This window comes from Nerophis ophidion, linkage group LG01, assembly GCF_033978795.1.
Source record: "Nerophis ophidion isolate RoL-2023_Sa linkage group LG01, RoL_Noph_v1.0, whole genome shotgun sequence".
NCBI lineage: Eukaryota > Metazoa > Chordata > Actinopteri > Syngnathiformes > Syngnathidae > Nerophis > Nerophis ophidion.
The window spans coordinates 42,835,195-42,853,188 of record NC_084611.1 but is presented as its reverse complement, the minus strand read 5'-3'; the positions used below and the strand labels follow the sequence as shown (position 1 = coordinate 42,853,188).

Genomic DNA, 17,994 nt, shown 5'->3' with positions numbered 1-17,994 from the left:
TTTTCACAACTTTTTTGTTGTTAGAGGTAGAGAGTGTTTTAATGTAGAGTTCTAAATCTTTTTTAAAGGCAAAAATTGGAGATTTGTATTAGTTTTTTTCTGCTTCCTGTTTCGTCATTTTTATATACTGGTATTTGCTATTTAATCCCAATAAATTGTAAGAAACAAACAAAAAAACAACACAGTGCAAAAAAATAATACATTTCATTATGTATTTATTCTTGACAAGTCATCTTAAAATGTTTTTATTATTTATAAAAAAATAAATAAGGGAAATTGGACGTGATTGTCGCCAGCCGATGACGTCATGGCGTCGGACACTCCCTGATACCTTGTCAAAAAAAAAACAACACATAATTATAATGCCAAAAATAACACATGTTGTTATGTGTTTATTCTTAACAAGTCATTTTAAATCGTTTTATTTATTTATAAAAAAATTAAAAATGGAAATTGGACTTGAATGTCGCCAGCCGATGACGTCACAGCGTCGCACATGCCCTGATGCGTGTAAAAAAAAAACAACCTACAACACATAATTATAATGCCAAAAAAAACACATTTTGTTATGTTTTTACTCTCAAAAAGTCATTTTAAAATGTTTTATTTATCTATAAAAAAATAAATAAAAAGGAAATTGGACGTGATTGTCGCCAGCCGATGACGTCAGAGCGTCGCACACTGCTCGATGCCGTGTCAAGATGGCGGTCCACTTGAGCAGGTTCGTCCGGAGAGTCGTCCGCCTTCTTCCCGCACACTGCGGCGTTCCCGCGGCCGCTGGCTCCCGGCTGTCAACTGGACGTTGGACGCCGCCGTCATGTCGTGGTTTAAGCCAAGAAAGCGGAGAGACAAACACTCACTTCGGTTTTGAGAGCGTCCCAGAAGAGGAGAAGGCAAAGAAAGGTAAGAACTTTATTTCAAACTAGCTAATAATTGTTTCTTCTTCGGTGTAAACAACCTCTCTGGATGAATCAACTCATAACTCATATTTATGAAAAAATATTTATTTTATTCTGAAAAATTATCTTGTAAACTTGTTTTTAATTGTTTATTTTTTCAAATTTATTTTTATTTGTTTTTTCCTTCATTGATGTGCATTTTTTGCTGAATAAACAATTAAAGTTTAGAAAGTAAACACATATTTACACACCTATGCGTGAGAAGGAACTGGATGATGAAACATAATAATTAGTCTTACTTCATGGATAGCCCAGATTCACAAGCATACAAACCATCCATCCATTTTTTTTACCGTTTAAACCAAACAAACACATCCAAATATATTGAAATCCATCAAAAAACACTAAAAAAAACAAGTGCAAAACTTCATGAAGTACAAACAAATACATCCAAATATAATCAAAACAAACAAACTCACAAAAAAACAAGTGAAAAACTTCATGTAGTACAAACAAACAAATAAATCTAAATATATTGAAAATAAACAAAAAACACAACGAGTGCAAAACATCATGAAGTACAAATAAAGAAATACATCCAAATATACAAACAAAAACACACAAAAACAAGTGAAAAACTTCATGAAGTACAAATAAACAAATACATCTAAATATATTGAAAACAAACAAAAAACACAACACGCGCAAAACTTCATGAAGTATAAACAAACAAATACATCCAAATATATCAAAAACAAACAAAAAAACACAAGTGCAAAACTTCATGAAATACAAATAAACAAATACATTCAAATATATTAAAAACAAACAAAAAACACCACAAGTGCAAAACTTCATGAAGTACAAACAAATACATCCAAATATAATCAAAACAAACAAACACACAAAAAAACAAGTGAAAAACTTAATGTAGTACAAACAAACAAATAAATCTAAATATATTGAAAATAAACAAAAAACACAAGTGCAAAACGTCATGAAGTACAAATAAAGAAATACATCTAAATAGATTGAAAACAAATAAAAAACACAAGTGCAAAACTTCATGAAGTACCAACAAATACATCCAAATATATTGAAAATAAACCAAAACACAACAAGTGCAACACTTCATTTAGTACAAACAAACAAATACATCCAAATATAATATACAAACAAAAACACACAAAAAACAAGTGCAAAACTTCATGAAGTACAAATCAACAAATACATCTAAATATATTGAAAACAAACAAAAAACACAACAAGCGCAAAACTTCATGAAGTACAAACAAACAAATACATCCAAATATATTAAAAACAAACAAAAAACACAAGTGCAAAACTTCATGGAGTACAAATAAACAAATACATCCAAATATATTAAAAACAAACAAAAAACACCACAAGTGCAAAACTTCATGAAGTAAAAACAAACAAATACAACCAAATATAATGGAAAAAAAACAAAAGTGCAAAACTTCATGAAGTACAAATAAACAATTACATATAGATTTATTGAAAATAAACAAAAAACACAAGTGCAAAACTTCATGAAGTACAAATAATTACATATAGATTTATTGAAAATAAACAAAAAACACAAGTGCAAAACTTCATGAAGTACGAACGAACAAATGCATCTGAATATAATGAAAATAAACAAAAACACAAGTGCAAAACTTCATGAAGTAAAAACAAACAAATACATCTAAATATATTGAAAATAAACAGAAAACACAAGTGCAAAACTCCATGAAGTAAAAACAAACAAATACATCCAAATATAATGAAAACAAACAAAAAACCAACAAGTGCAAAACTTCATGAAGTACAAACAAATGCATCTAAATATATTGAAAATAAGCAAAAAACACATCAAGTGCAAAACTTCCTGAAGTACAAAAAAACAAATACATCCAAATATAATGAAAACAAACAAAAAACCAACAAGTGCAAAACTTCATGAAGTACAAACAAATGCATCTATATATATTGAAAATAAGCAAAAAACACATCAAGTGCAAAACTTCCTGAAGTACAAAAAAACAAATACATCTAAATAAATTGAAAATAAACAAAAACACAACAAGTGCAACACTTCATGAAGTACAAACTAACACATATATTCAAATATAATATACAAACAAAAAACAAGAGCAAAACTTTATGAAGTACAGATAAACAAATACATCCAAATATATTAAAAACAAACAAAAAAAACAAAAGTGCAAAACTTCATGAAGTACAAATAAACAATTACATCTAAATATATTGAAAATAAACAAAAAATACAAATGCAAAATTTCATGACGTAAAAACAAACAAATACATCTTAATATATTGAAAATAAACAAAAAACACAAGTGCAAAATGTCATGAAGTACAAACAAACAAATACATCCAAATATAATGAAAAGAAACATAAGTGCAAAACTTAATGAAATACAAACAAACAAATACATCTAAATATATTGAAAACAAACAAAAAACACAAGTGCAAAACTTCATGAAGTACAAATATATTGAAAATAAACAAAAAACACAAGTGCAAAACGTCATGAACTACAAATAAACAAATCCAAATATATTGAAAACAAACAAAAAACACGAGTGCAAAACTTAATGGAGTACAAACAAACAAATACATCTAAATATATTGAAAACAAACAAAAAACACAAGTGCAAAACTTCATGAAGTACAAATAAACAAATACATCTAAATATATTGAAAATAAACAAAAAACACAACAAGTACAATTAAACAATACATCAAATATATTGAAAACAAACTAAAAACACAAGTGCAAAACTTCATGAAGTAAAAACAACCAAATACATCTAGATATATTGAAAATAAACAGAAAACACAAGTGCAAAACTTCATGAAGTAAAAACAAACAAATACATCTAAATATATTGAAAATAAACAGAAAACACAAGTGCAAAACTTCATGAAGTAAAAACAAACAAATACATCCAAATATAATGAAAACAAACAAAAAACCAACAAGTGCAAAACTTCATGAAGTACAAACAAATGCATCTAAATATATTGAAAATAAGCAAAAAAACACATCAAGTGCAAAACTTCCTGAAGTACAAAAAAACAAATACATCCAAATATAATGAAAACAAACAAAAAAACCAACAAGTGCAAAACTTCATAAAGTACAAACAAATGCATCTATATATATTGAAAATAAGCAAAAAACTTCCTGAAGTGCAAAACTTCCTGAAGTACAAAAAACAAATACATCTAAATAAATTGAAAATAAACAAAAACACAACAAGTGCAACACTTCATGAAGTACAAACTAACACATATATTCAAATATAATATACAAACAAAAAACAAGTGCAAAACTTTATGAAGTACAGATAAACAAATGCATCCAAATATATTAAAAACAAACAAAAAACACATCAAGTGCAAAACTTCATGAAGTAAAAACAAACAAATACATCCAAATATAATGAAAAAAAAAACAAAAGTGCAAAACTTCATGAAGTACAAATAAACAATTACATCTAAATATATTGAAAATAAACAAAAAACACAAATGCAAAATGTCATGAAGTACAAACAAACAAATACATCCAAATATAATGAAAAGAAACATAAGTGCAAAACTTAATGAAATACAAACAAACAAATACATCTAAATATATTGAAAACAAACAAAAAACACAAGTGCAAAACTTCATGAAGTACAAATATATTGAAAATAAACAAAAAACACAAGTGCAAAACGTCATGAACTACAAATAAACAAATCCAAATATATTGAAAACAAACAAAAAACACAAGTGCAAAACTTAATGGAGTACAAACAAACAAATACATCTAAATATATTGAAAACAAACAAAAAACACAAGTGCAAAACTTCATGAAGTACAAATAAACAAATACATCTAAATATATTGAAAATAAACAAAAAACACAGCAAGTACAATTAAACAATACATCAAATATATTGAAAACAAACTAAAAACACAAGTGCAAAAGTTCATGAAGTACAAAAAAACAAATGCATCCAAATACATTGAAAACAAACAAAAAACACAAGTGCAAAACTTCATGAAGTACAAATAAACAAATACATCTAAATATATTGAAAATAAACAAAAACACAAGTGTAAAACGTCATGAAGTACAAATAAACCAATACATCCAAATATAATAACAAACAAAAACACATCAAGTGCAAAACTTCATGAAGTACAAACAAACAAATACACCCAAATATATTGAAAACAAACAAAAAACACAACAAGTGCAAAACTTCATGAAGTACAAACAAACAAATACATCTAAATATAATGAAAATGAACAAAAACACAACAATTGCAAAACTTCCTGAAGTACAAACAAACAAATACATCCAAATATAATGAAAACAAACAAATAACACTCAAAAAACAACTGCAAAACTTCATGAAGTAAAAACAAACAAATGCATCCAAATATAATGAAAACAAACAAAAAACACATCAAGTGCAAATTTCATGAAGTACAAACCGAACAAAAAAAAGTAGCATACACCTCACGGGATAATACAAAACAAATAAAAAACACAGATACAAGCATACAAACCACACAAATACATCGAAATATAATCAAAACAAACAAAAAACACACAAAAAAACAACAAGAGCAAAACTTTGTGAAGTACAAACAAATCCATCCATCCATTCGTTCATCCGTCCATTTTCTTCCGCTTATCCAAGGTCGGGTCGGAGTGGCAGCAGCCTAAGCAGGGAGTCCAGACTTCCCTCTCCCCAGCCACTTTGTCCAGCTCTTTCCGGGGGATCCCGAGGCGTTCCCAGGCCAGCCGGGAGACATAGTCTTTACAACCTGTCCTGGGTCTTGCCTGTAGCCTCCTTACTTGCCCGAAACAGCTGTTTGGGTGGCATCCTGACCAGATGCCCGAACCACCTCATTTGGCTCATCTCGATGTTCTTTAAATACATCCAAATATAATTAAAACAAACCAAAAACACAACAAGTGCAAAACTTCATGAAGTACAAACCGAACAAAAAAAAGTAACATACACCTCACGGGATAATACAAAACAAATAAAAAACACAGACACAAGCATACAAACCACACAAATACATCGAAATATAATCAAAACAAACAAAAAACACACAAAAAAACAACAAGAGCAAAACTTTGTGAGGTACAAACAAATCCATCCATCCATTCGTTCATCCGTCCATTTTCTTCCGCTTATCCAAGGTCGGGTCGGAGTGGCAGCAGCCTAAGCAGGGAGTCCAGACTTCCCTCTCCCCAGCCACTTTGTCCAGCTCTTTCCGGGGGATCCCGAGGCGTTCCCAGGCCAGCCGGGAGACATAGTCTTTACAACCTGTCCTGGGTCTTGCCTGTAGCCTCCTTACTTGCCCGAAACAGCTGTTTGGGTGGCATCCTGACCAGATGCCCGAACCACCTCATTTGGCTCATCTCGATGTTCTTTAAATACATCCAAATATAATTAAAACAAACCAAAAACACAACAAGTGCAAAACTTCATGAAGTACAAACCGAACAAAAAAAAAATATACCCTTCACGGGATGATACAAAACAAATACAAAACCAGACAAAAAAATAAGTCAAATAATAAATATGAAGCACAATGTAGACACTAATGGCTGTCCATATGATTTTATTGTTCTGTCTATATGTATTTTTTTCAATTGGAATATATTTCTACAATCTTTTATCTCATTGTAAAGAGAATTCCATAGTTGAACCCCCACCACTGATATACACGTTTGTTTTAAAGTTGTCCTTGAATACTGATGTTGGAAATGACCTTTACTTCTATGCTCTTCATTCTCAGAAGTGATGACAAACTTTTTTTTGTAAATTTGTTGATAATGTTTTACTTTTTAGCCTTAGACAGAACACATCATGTCTGTAACTTAACTAGCTCCTGTAGTTTCATCCATCCATCCATTTTCTTCCGCTTTTCCCTTTTGGGGTCACGTGGGCGGAAGGCGGGGTTCACCCTGGAAAAGTCGCCACCTCATCACAGGGCCAACACATACATAGACAACAACCAAACAAATACATCCAAATATAATGAAAACAAACAAAAAACACAACAAGTGCAAAACTTCATGAAGTACAAACCGAACAGAAAAAGTAATATACACTTCACGGGATGATCTAACATAATAGTATGAGAGTCCAGTCCATAGTGGATCTAACATAATAGTATGAGAGTCCAGTCCATAGTGGATCTAACATAATAGTGTGAGAGTCCAGTCCATAGTGGATCTAACATAATAGTGTGAGAGTTCAGTCCATAGTGGATCTAACATTAGAGTGTGAGAGTTCAATCCATAGTGGATCTAACATAATAGTGTGAGAGTTCAGTCCATAGTGGATCTAACATAATAGTGTGAGAGTCCAGTCCATAGTGGATCTAACATAATAGTGTGAGAGTCCAGTCCATAGTGGATCTAACATAATAGTGTGAGAGTCCAGTCCATAGTGGATCTAACATAATAGTGAGAGTCCAGTCCATAGTGGATCTAACATAATAGTGAGAGTCCAGTCCATAGTGGATCTAACATAATAGTGAGAGTCCAGTCCATAGTGGATCTAACATAATAGTGAGAGTCCAGTCCATAGTGGATCTAACATAATAGTGAGAGTCCATTCCATACTGGATCTAACATAATAGTGTGAGAGTCCAGTCCATAGTGGATCTAACATAATAGTGTGTGAGTCCAGTCCATAGTGGATCTAACATAATAGTGTGAGAGTCCAGTCCATAGTGGATCTAACATAATAGTGTAAGAGTCCAGTCCATAGTGGATCTAACATAATAGTGTGAGAGTCCAGTCCATAGTGGATCTAACATAATAGTGTGAGAGTCCAGTCCATAGTGGATCTAACATAATAGTGTAAGAGTCTAGTCCATAGTGGATTTAACATAATAGTGTGAGAGTCCAGTCCATAGTGGATCTAACATAATAGTGTAAGAGTCTAGTCCATAGTGGATCTAACATAATAGTGTAAGAGTCTAGTCCATAGTGGATCTAACATAATAGTGTGAGAGTCCAGTCCATAGTTGTGCCAGCAGGAGATTATTAGCTGACTTTTGCTAGTATTTATTTACAACTTAAAATGCATGAAAAAGGGTGGTCGTCCCACATTATGAATGTGAATGATAGACACAATTTAAAAAAAAAAGTTCCATGAGAAAGATATGGTTAGGGAAACATTTCAGGCATAAAAATTACCATCAAAGCTTGCGATGCTGTTGCATGGCGATGAATGCAGTAAGGTAAATCCAGTACATGTACTGAGGATGTTTTCTGTTCAGTGTATGAGGTGTTTGAGAATGTGGCCCAGAAGTATGACATCATGAATGACGCCATGAGTCTGGGGATTCATCGACTGTGGAAAGACGCGCTGCTGCACGTCATGCACCCTCAGCCTGGGGCGTGCCTGCTGGATGTGGCGGGCGGAACAGGTGCGCAAGTTGTATACCTCAACACATTCACCTTGTCTGACTCTTGTGTACCTAAAGCTGTGTCCTCTTTTGGTGTGCAAGGTGACATCGCATTTCGTTTCCTGGACTATGTCCAATCACAGAAGGAGCGTCAGACGAGGCAGCGGGCGCGCTCCATGCAGTCGCCGTCGTGGCAGGACATCTCGGACAACTACTCCGGACAGAAAGACTGGGAGGGGGTGGAGGCGGAATGCAGGGCGGTGGTCTGCGACATAAACAAGGAGATGCTGAAAGTGGGCAAGGAGAAAGCTGACTACATGGGCGTCAGTGCTGGTGAGTATTTACGGACAACAAGGTTTTAGAAGCACTTTTTAAGGAATTGCTGCAAAAAATTCTAGTCCTGAACTACAAACCCCATTTCCATATGATTTGGGAAATTGTGTTAAATGTAAATATAAACGGAATACAATGATTTGCAAATTCTTTTCAACCCATATTCAATTGAATGCCCTACAAAGACAACATATTTGATGTTCAAATTCCATCCATCCATTTTCTACCGCTTATTCCCTTTGGGGTCGCGTGGGGCGCTGGTGCCTTTCTCAGCTACAAGCGGGCGGAAGGCGGCGTACACCCTGGACAAGTCTCCACCTCATCGCAGGGCCAACACAGATAGACAGACAACATTCACACACTAGGGCCAATTTAGTGTTGCCAATCAACCTATCCCCAGGTGCATGTCTTTGGATTTTTTTTTTGCAAATAATAATTAACTTAGAATTTCATGTCTGCAACATGTGCCAAAGTAGTTGGGAAAGGGCATGTTCACCATTGTGTTACATCACCTTTTGTTTTAACAACACTCAATAAACGTTTGGGAACTGAGGAAACTAATTCTCCCGTCCAAAAGCAGAACTTAGTAACTCACTTCTAGAGATACCCTTGAGATACTAGGTTTTTCAGTTGTATCTACGCGGTTATGTGGTAGTTGCTAGGTCCTACCATGCGCGTAACAGCTTACTTATGGAACAAATTACAATATCGCATACACTAATGTAAAGCATATCACCCAGTAACTCCAAAGTTATTATCAGCTCAGTTTTGATCAAAATTGAGTTACTAGGTTTTTGCCTTTGAGAATTGTTGAAGCTTCGAAAGTGGAATTCTTTCTCATTCTTTTTTTTATGTAGAGCTTCAGTCGTTCAACAGTCCGGGGTCTCCGCTGTCGTATTTTATGCTTCATAGTGCGCCACACATTTTCGATGGGAGACAGGTCTGGACTGCAGGCGGGCCAGGAAAGTACACACACTCTTTTTTTTTTTTACGAAGCCACGCTGTTGTAACACGTGCTGAATGTGGCTTGGCATTGTCTTGCTGAAATAAGCAGGGGCGTCCATGAAAAAGACGGCGCTTAGATGACAGGATATGTTGTTCCAAAACCTGTATGTACCTTTCAGCATTAATGGTGCCTTCACAGATGTGTAATTTACCCATGCCTTGGGCACTAATGCACCCCCATACCATCACAGATGCTGGCTTTTGAACTTTGCCTTTATAACAATCTGGATGGTTCGCTTCCTCTTTGGTCCGGATGACACAATGTCGAATATTTCCAAAAACAATTTGAAATGTGGACTCGTCAGACCACAGAAGACTTTTCCACTTTGCATCAGTCCATCTTAGATGATCACGGGTAAAGAGAAGCCAGTGGCGTTTCTGGATGTTGTTGATAAATGGCTTTCACTTTACATAGTAGAGCTTTAAATTGCACTTACAGATGTAGCGACCAACTGTATTTAGTGACAGTGGTTTTCTAAAGTGTTCCTGAGCCCATGTGGTGATATCCTTTAGAGATTGATGTCGGTTTTTGATACAGTGCCGTCTGAGGGATGGAAGGTCAAGGTCATTCAATGTTGGTTTCCGGCCATGTCGCTTACGTGGAGTGATTTCTCCAGATCTGAACCTTTTGATGATATTATGTAGCGTAGATGTTGAAATCCCTAAATTTCTTGCAATTGCTCATTGAGAAACGTTGTTCTTAAACTGTTTGACTATTTTCTCACGCAGTTGTGGACAAAGGGGTGTACCTCGCCCCATCCTTTCTGGTGAAAGACTGAGCATTTTTTGGGAAGCTGTTTTTATACCCAATCATGGCACCCACCTGTTCCCAATTAGCCTGCACACTTGTGGGATGTTCCAAATAAGTGTTTGATGAGCATTCCTCAGCTTTATCAGTATTTATTGCCACCTTTCCCAACTTCTTTTTCATGTGTTGCTGGCCTCAAATTCTAAAGTTAACGATTATTTGCACAAAAAAAAAATGTTTACCAGTTTGAACATCAAATATGTTGTCTTTGTAGCATATTCAACTGAATATGGGTTGAAAATGATTTGCAAATCATTGTATTCCGTTTATATTTACATCTAACACAATTTCCCAACTCATATGGAAACGGGGTTTGTATATTGGTCCGGATTTGGCTTGTATGCTAGCAGTGGACTAGTTGTGTTTGTGTGTTTTTTATGTGTGTTTATATGTGTGTATAAGGTCTGTCATGGGTGGTGGGGGACGCAGAGGAGCTGCCGTTTGACGACAACCAGTTTGACATTTACACCGTCGCCTTCGGCATCCGTAACGTCACCCACATAGAGAAGGTAAGAGGTTTCAGCGTCGCCGCGGTAACGAGGAATACATAATGAATGACGTGCCTGTTCAGGCCCTGCAGGAGGCGCTGCGTGTCCTAAAGCCAGGCGGAAGGTTCATGTGCTTGGAGTTCAGCAAAGTAACAAATCCTGTACTGGCAAAGTAAGTATCGCACCAACATGGAGCCTTGATGAAGTAACACCACAAAAATACGTTTGGTTGAAATAATCCCATCAAAAGTGAGCTTTGTTGCAGTTATTAGATGGTGCAGGTGTACCTAATAGTGTAGTCAGGTGACGCCATCTGCTGGTTATGGGTCTGCATTGATATTTCACTGAACATAAAAAATGTATCCATGATATTTTTACTGGCCTAGTATATTTTGTCTTATTGGTACTACTGTATTTCCTTGAATTGCCGCCGGGGCGCTAATTAATTTAAAACCTCTTCTCACTCCGGCGCTTACCAAAGGCATGCGGTGAAGGCAAGCATGCGCTAATTATTTTAAAACCTCTTCTCCAAAAGCATGCAGTAAATTTAGGCCTGCGCTTAAAAATGTGCGTGTGATGTAAGGATACCATCATGAAAAGCACATTTAATTAAAAAAAACTTTATTATGGTCTTACCTTTACTTATAAATGAAGTCAATGCGCAGCTCCTTCTGATCAAAAGGATCGATAACTTGTTTATAGAAGTCTTCCTTAACTTTCTTCAGTTTTAAAAGTCTCTCTGTCGCAATGGAAATCTTCCTTTATTACCTCCTGCTTCGATTGAAAGTCCAGTTTAGAAAACTTTTTTGTTTTAGCTGTGTAATCTTCCATGTTAAAAGTGCAAGCGAGAGGAAAAAATAAACACACGCTGCTCACTTTTGCTGCTTCTTGTCACTTCTTCTGCAGCCGAGTAGTCGCAAGAAGGATCACTAGCGCCCTCTACCACCAGGAGGCAGGAGTCATTTAATGTATCATATTTGACACACGCAGCTGTGGTATATTAATAAAACATGGCTGCTTACTGTTCTTTTTAGCATATTCAATAGCTTGGACCTTAAATCCTACTGAATAGCTCTTAATCTTATTCCCTTTTATGCGATTTCAAATTATTGAAATCATCCTCCTCAATTTTGAAAATGATGACAGGTTAAGTGTCACTCGTGATGTGAAGAGGTTGACCCGGCAGAAATTCTAGACATGCGCTAATAAAAATAATATTTTGCTAAACGTGTTTGACTCGGTGTTAATCCTGAGCCGGCGGTAATGCTAAGCATGCGCTAATTATTTTGCGACACAAGTTTGACCCGCCATTAATTCTAGGCAGGCGCATACTATATACCCGGCGGCAATTCAAGGAAATACCGTATTTTTAAGCAGTTTTTTCCAAATATATGCCTCTACTTTTACTGCTGATCAGATATGGGATATTTGTCCTTCCCTGCCTTAATGTGTCAATTTAATTACAAAAAAAAATACACGTGACCAATACTACTACTGTGTCCTTGACATTGAAGCACCAGACTGAGTTTTTTTCGGAAGCCTTTTTTTTGGCATATGAGTGACAGATCTTACTGAAAGGAGTCTGAGTGTGTTTTTGTCGCCATTGTTCATCCAAGTGGAGTTGAGAAAAGTTTTGGGATAATGTGGATCTTATATCAGGCCTGGGCAATTATTTTGACTCGGGGGATGAGGGGGCAAACTTAGAGGAAAAAAATGTGTCTGGGGCCTGTATATCTATTTTTAGGAACACTAATACAAAACCTCACAATAATGTCTGATTGAATGCCTAAAACGTTATGACAGACTGCCTTAAAAAACAGAATGGAATTTCACGTTTTTACTGATTGAGACACCCAGAATGTACATGAAAATAAAGAATGTGGGATTTACAATATTAACTCTGAAGGATAAAACGCTGATTATTGACAACATATGAACGTCACACCCCGTTTCCATCCACATATTTTACAGTCAAGCGAAATGCAACAAACACAGTGAAATATGAAAGCGAAGGATAAAAAAACAAACATCAACTATCTGATATATTTGATACAACACTAAGCTTTAAAACTTTCTTGTAAAAATCTCCTTTTGCGTCTGTCCCTGACACCCACATTTCAGGCTCTGGAAACACTGTGGAAACGCTCCCCACTCACACTGCTTGGTGCCTCGTCTGAGCTGCTGTGACTTACATCAGCAACTAATTAGATGACCATAGTAACTAGTATATCATGCAAAAGCGCAGATTCCAACCATTGAAATACTTAGTGTAGTTGAAGACTTACGGTCATTAGAAAACATGACTGCACATCATAATGGCAGCTACACTTTCCATCTTAAAAGTCTAAAAATTGTCCTGATGGAAAAGCTTGACGAGCCGTAATTTGCCCAGGACTGTCTTATACAGTTGTACTTCAACCTAAGAGTTTTGAGATAAGAGCTGTTTCGACTAATTGTTGTGCTTTAAGTTGCAAGCAAAATGGTGTAACAAATGTCAGGGTAAGATCCGATCCAAACATCCGGTCTTACTTGCTAGCATTTGCTTGTAGTGAAAGATGGACATAACTTTGTTTTTCCGAGCGTGGGAAGGAAGAAAGTGAGTGTGAAGAATAATTGGAGGATATGAATTAAATTAAAGAAAGAACTCATCAAAAACATGAGCCAGCGAGGGGTGGACTTGGTGAATGCACTGCTCGTCTGCATGCAGATCTAAGTAACACCACACCAGTCAATATTGTGAAAATAATATCTATATCAAACCGTTACAGTATGGAAAAGCTGCTGATGTGTTTGACAAGTTGGATACGATAGATTATAGATTTGAGATACAAGTGTTTTGAGTTAAGAGCTCCGTCACAGAAGCAATTAAGCTTGTAAGTCGAGCTACTACTGTTGGGCCAAATAAGGTTAATTTCCTGTTTGCGGTTTGGCTCACTGACCACAGTTGCACCTTTTTATATGGCTTTCTGCACAGCTGTTTGTCTGGAAAAATAAAAAAGTATGATATGAACAGGTCAACTGTAGTTTCTTATTTAATCCAGCAGATGACTCCACTATGGAACGTAGTAGTAGTGCGGCTTCAATCCATCACTTACCCAGCACTCTGGTCAGCACATAGGTGTAGGGTTACGGTTTCAGTTGGGTTGGTTAAGGTTATGTTGGAGATGGGTTTCTTAATTTCTGTTAAGTGTAGAGTAAGTTAATTAAGAGCTCAACTGTTTTTTTGTTTTTTTTTAGGCTTTATGATGCTTACAGCTTCCAGGTCATCCCAGTTTTAGGAGAAGTGATTGCTGGAGACTGGAAGTCCTACCAGTACTTGGTGGAAAGCATCCGCAAGTTTCCTGCCCAGGTGAGAGGAAATTTACACGCTTGACACTGAGTCTAAATCAGGGCAGCACGGTGGAAGAGGGGTTAGTGCATGTGCCTCACAATACAAAGGTCCTGAGTTCAATCACGGGCTCGGGCTTTTTCTGTGTGTAATTTGCATGTTCTCTCCGTGTGACTGCATGGGTTCCCTCCGGTTTCCTCCCACCTCCAAAGACATGCACCTGGGGATAGGTTGATTGGCAACACTAAATGGTCCCTAATGTGTGAATGTGAGTGTGAATGTTGTCTGTCTATCTGTGTTGGACCTGTGATGAGGTAGCGACTTGTCCAGGGTGTACACCGCCTTCCGCCCGAATGTAGCTGAGATAGGCTCCAGCATCCCCCAGGACCCTGAACAGGAAAAGTAGTAGGAAATGGATGGATGGATTGCTTCTGCTGCCCCCGAGTGGGCAAGAAGGCAAACTGCATCAGACACTTAACCGCGTCCATGCTGTTTTGTTGTCCCCTGCAGAATGAGTTTAAAGAAATGATGGAGGATGCAGGTTTCTTCTGTGTGCAGTACCACAACCTGACTGCAGGAGTGGTCGCTCTTCACTCGGGTTTCAAGCTGTGACGTCTTGATAAAAAAACACACAGATCCATGGACTGGTTCCTTGCATGAGGCCTCAGTTCCTGTCTGCTCAGGTCGGAGGTCAGTCTACGTTATTATATTTTAAAGGCCTACTGAAATGAGATTGTCTCATTCAAACGGGGATAGCAGGTCCATTTTATGTATCATAATTGATCATTTTGCGATACTGCCATATTTTTGCTGAAAGGATTTAGTAGAGAACATCGACAATAAAGTTTGCAACTTTTGGTGCTGGGAGTCGCAGACAATGACGTCACAAGGGTGAGGGCTCCTCACATTGTTTTTAATGGGAGCCTCCAGCAGCAAGAGCTATTCGGACCGAGAAAACGACAATTTCCCCATTTGAGCGAGGATGAAAGATTCGTGGATGATATTGATAGCGAAGGACTAGAAAAAAAATTAAAAGCGACTGCTCCGAGCGGGGGCAGTGTGAGCGTTTCAGATGTAATTAGACACATTTACTAGGATAATTCTGGAAGATCCCTTATCTGCTTATTGTTATAATAGTGTTTTAGTGAGATTGTAAAGACATACCTCGAGGTCGGATGGCTGCGGTGAACACGCAATGTCTCAGTGAGAAGCCGAGGAGCCAAGCTCACAGCTGCCTTTTAAACAGCTACTGCAGGAGGACGAATAATCCAATGATGTCTGCGGTAAGATATATATCACAATTTTCCCATCCAAAAACATGCTGGTTGACGTAAAGAAACATGTTCGCTTGACCGCTCTGTGTTAAAAACAAAGAAACACCGGCTGTGTCTCGGTGCGAAAGGCAGTTGCAATACACCGCTTTCCACCAACAGCATTGTTCTTTATAGTCTCCATTATTAATTGAACAAATTGCAAAAGATTCAGCAACACGGATGTCCAGAATACTGTTTAATTGCGCGATGAAAAGAGACTACTTTTAGCCGCAAATGGTGGTGCGCTAATATTTCCTGACAGTCCATGACATCACGCGCACGCGTCATCATTCCGTGACGTTTTCAACAAGAAACTCCGCGGGAAATTTGAAATTGCAATTTAGTAAACTAACCCGGCCGTATTGGCATGTGTTGCAATGTTAATATTTCATCATTGATGTATAAACTATCAGACTGCGTGGTCGGTAGTAGTGGGTTTCAGTAGGCCTTTGAAGCGCATTCATGAGCACCAGCAGCCAAAACAAGTGCAATGTGGACTTATGACTTATCCAACTTGTCTTTCAGTTGTAATAAATGAATGTTACTTATGTATTTTATTATTAGTTAATGTAATAAATGTTATTTTCATGAACGATTCGGTATGAGAAACAAATTTTTTGGGCCGGATGATATTTTTTTTAAGCCGATACTTCTTTTTTTTAAAGGTACATTTAAGTGTAGTTTGTGCACCTGGAGGAAAGAAATACTGAAATTTGTATTTGACTGACTAGCGATATACAATGGAGCGTTCATTGCGTTTGTCATACGGTGACAATAATGCGTGTTGACTCATTCTTGCTTGGGCCTGAAGATTTGACAGAGACAAGAGAACACAATTGCACATTCTCGCTAACGATTCAGCCATTCACGCTACGGATGTAGCCATTCTTTCTAACGACATAGCCATTCTCGCTAATGATATAGCCCTGTGGAGGGCCCAGTGCAAAACTCTTCTAAGTCAGTAATCCTCGCCTCCAAGGTGGTAAATAAACTTGTTTTTACAAGTAGCATTATCACTGGAGGACAAGGACCAGCCAAACATGCTACACTACACACTAGGAGGATTTGATAATCGCAAGCTGGAACTCGTGAATGTAAACAAAAGGTGGGTGGATATGGTCAACACTACAGTGGTGAGATCCATGAGTTTTTTTCAAATAATCACAAGCTTTTTGACTTTGTTGTGATCGTTTACGAACTCAGAAAATGAGTCCATTGACACAGGAGGGTTTTAACTTTGAACCAGAGCTAAAGTAGGAAATCCTTTCAATATGTAATTGACAAACATCAATGTAGTGATTCTGGCGTTTCAGGTGGCTGATGAGGTTTGATGTGTTGAGGCGTGATGTCTTCTTCCCTTCTCGCGGAATGTTTGCGCAACATTTGGTGTCTTCCTACAGAACAATGAAGAAGTCCTACAGGGTGTACGCCATGTTTGTTTACATGTCCCTCAGGAGCGCTTCATTTGCTCACCCTTATCCCTATTTATTAAAAATAGCTCCAATTGTTGTAACTAATGGGTTGTATAGTTCATGTGTGATGATCATTCACAATTTGCATACTTGATTTAATTACTGATTAATTAATCTATTATTATTTATCCGTTAAAAGGGAATTGATTTGATGTATACGTGACATGTGCTTGATATTATTTGAGAAACATTGACACTGAATTGAGTTGTGTTCTACAAACCCCATTTCCATATGAGTTAGGAAAATGTGTTAGATGTAAATATAAATGGAATACAATGATTTGCAAAACCTTTTCAACCCATATTCAGTTGAATATGCTACAAAGACAACATATTTGATGTTCAAACTGATAAACTTTTTTTTTTTTTTTTCAAATAATCATTAACTTTAGAATTTGATGCCAGCAACACGTGACAAAAAAGTTGGGAAAGGTGGCAATAAATACTGATAAAGTTGAGGAATGCTCATTAAACACTTATTTGGAACATCCCACAGGTGTGCAGGCTAATTGGGAACAGGTTTGTGCCATGATTGGGTATAAAAACAGCTTCCCAAAAAATGCTCAGTCTTTCACAAGAAAGGATGGGGCAAGGTACACCCCTTTGTCCACAACTGCGTGAGCAAATAGTCAAACAGTTTAAGAACAACATTTCTCAAAGTGCAATTGCAAGAAATTTAGGGATTTCAACATCTATGTTCCATAATATCATCAAAAGGTTCAGAGAATCTGGAGAAGTCAACATTGAATGACCGTGACCTTCCATCCCTCAGACGGCACCGTATCCAAAACCGACATCAATCTCTAAAGGATATCGCCACATGGGCTCAGGAACACTTCAGAAAACCACTGTCACTAAATACAGTTAGTGGTCAGACCA

At 36.6% G+C, this 17,994-nt stretch overlaps 1 protein-coding gene across 2 annotated transcripts; it reads left to right on the top strand.

Annotated features, from left to right (window-relative positions):
• Window positions 1–665: 665 nt before the first annotated feature.
• coq5 (coenzyme Q5, methyltransferase) lies at window positions 666–16,235 on the top strand. 2 transcript variants are annotated; one of them, XM_061903974.1, is made up of 7 exons: window positions 666–903; window positions 8,240–8,389; window positions 8,471–8,701; window positions 10,917–11,023; window positions 11,095–11,174; window positions 14,240–14,351; window positions 14,841–16,235. In XM_061903974.1, exons 1-7 carry the CDS (start codon window positions 702–704, stop codon window positions 14,940–14,942), a joined length of 984 nt encoding a protein of 327 aa, XP_061759958.1. In that variant the 5' UTR covers window positions 666–701; the 3' UTR covers window positions 14,943–16,235. The 2 variants fall into 2 exon arrangements, with proteins under 2 accessions (XP_061759958.1, XP_061759948.1); XM_061903964.1 differs by having other exon boundaries at window positions 11,086–11,174.
• The last annotated feature ends 1,759 nt before the right edge of the window (window positions 16,236–17,994 follow it).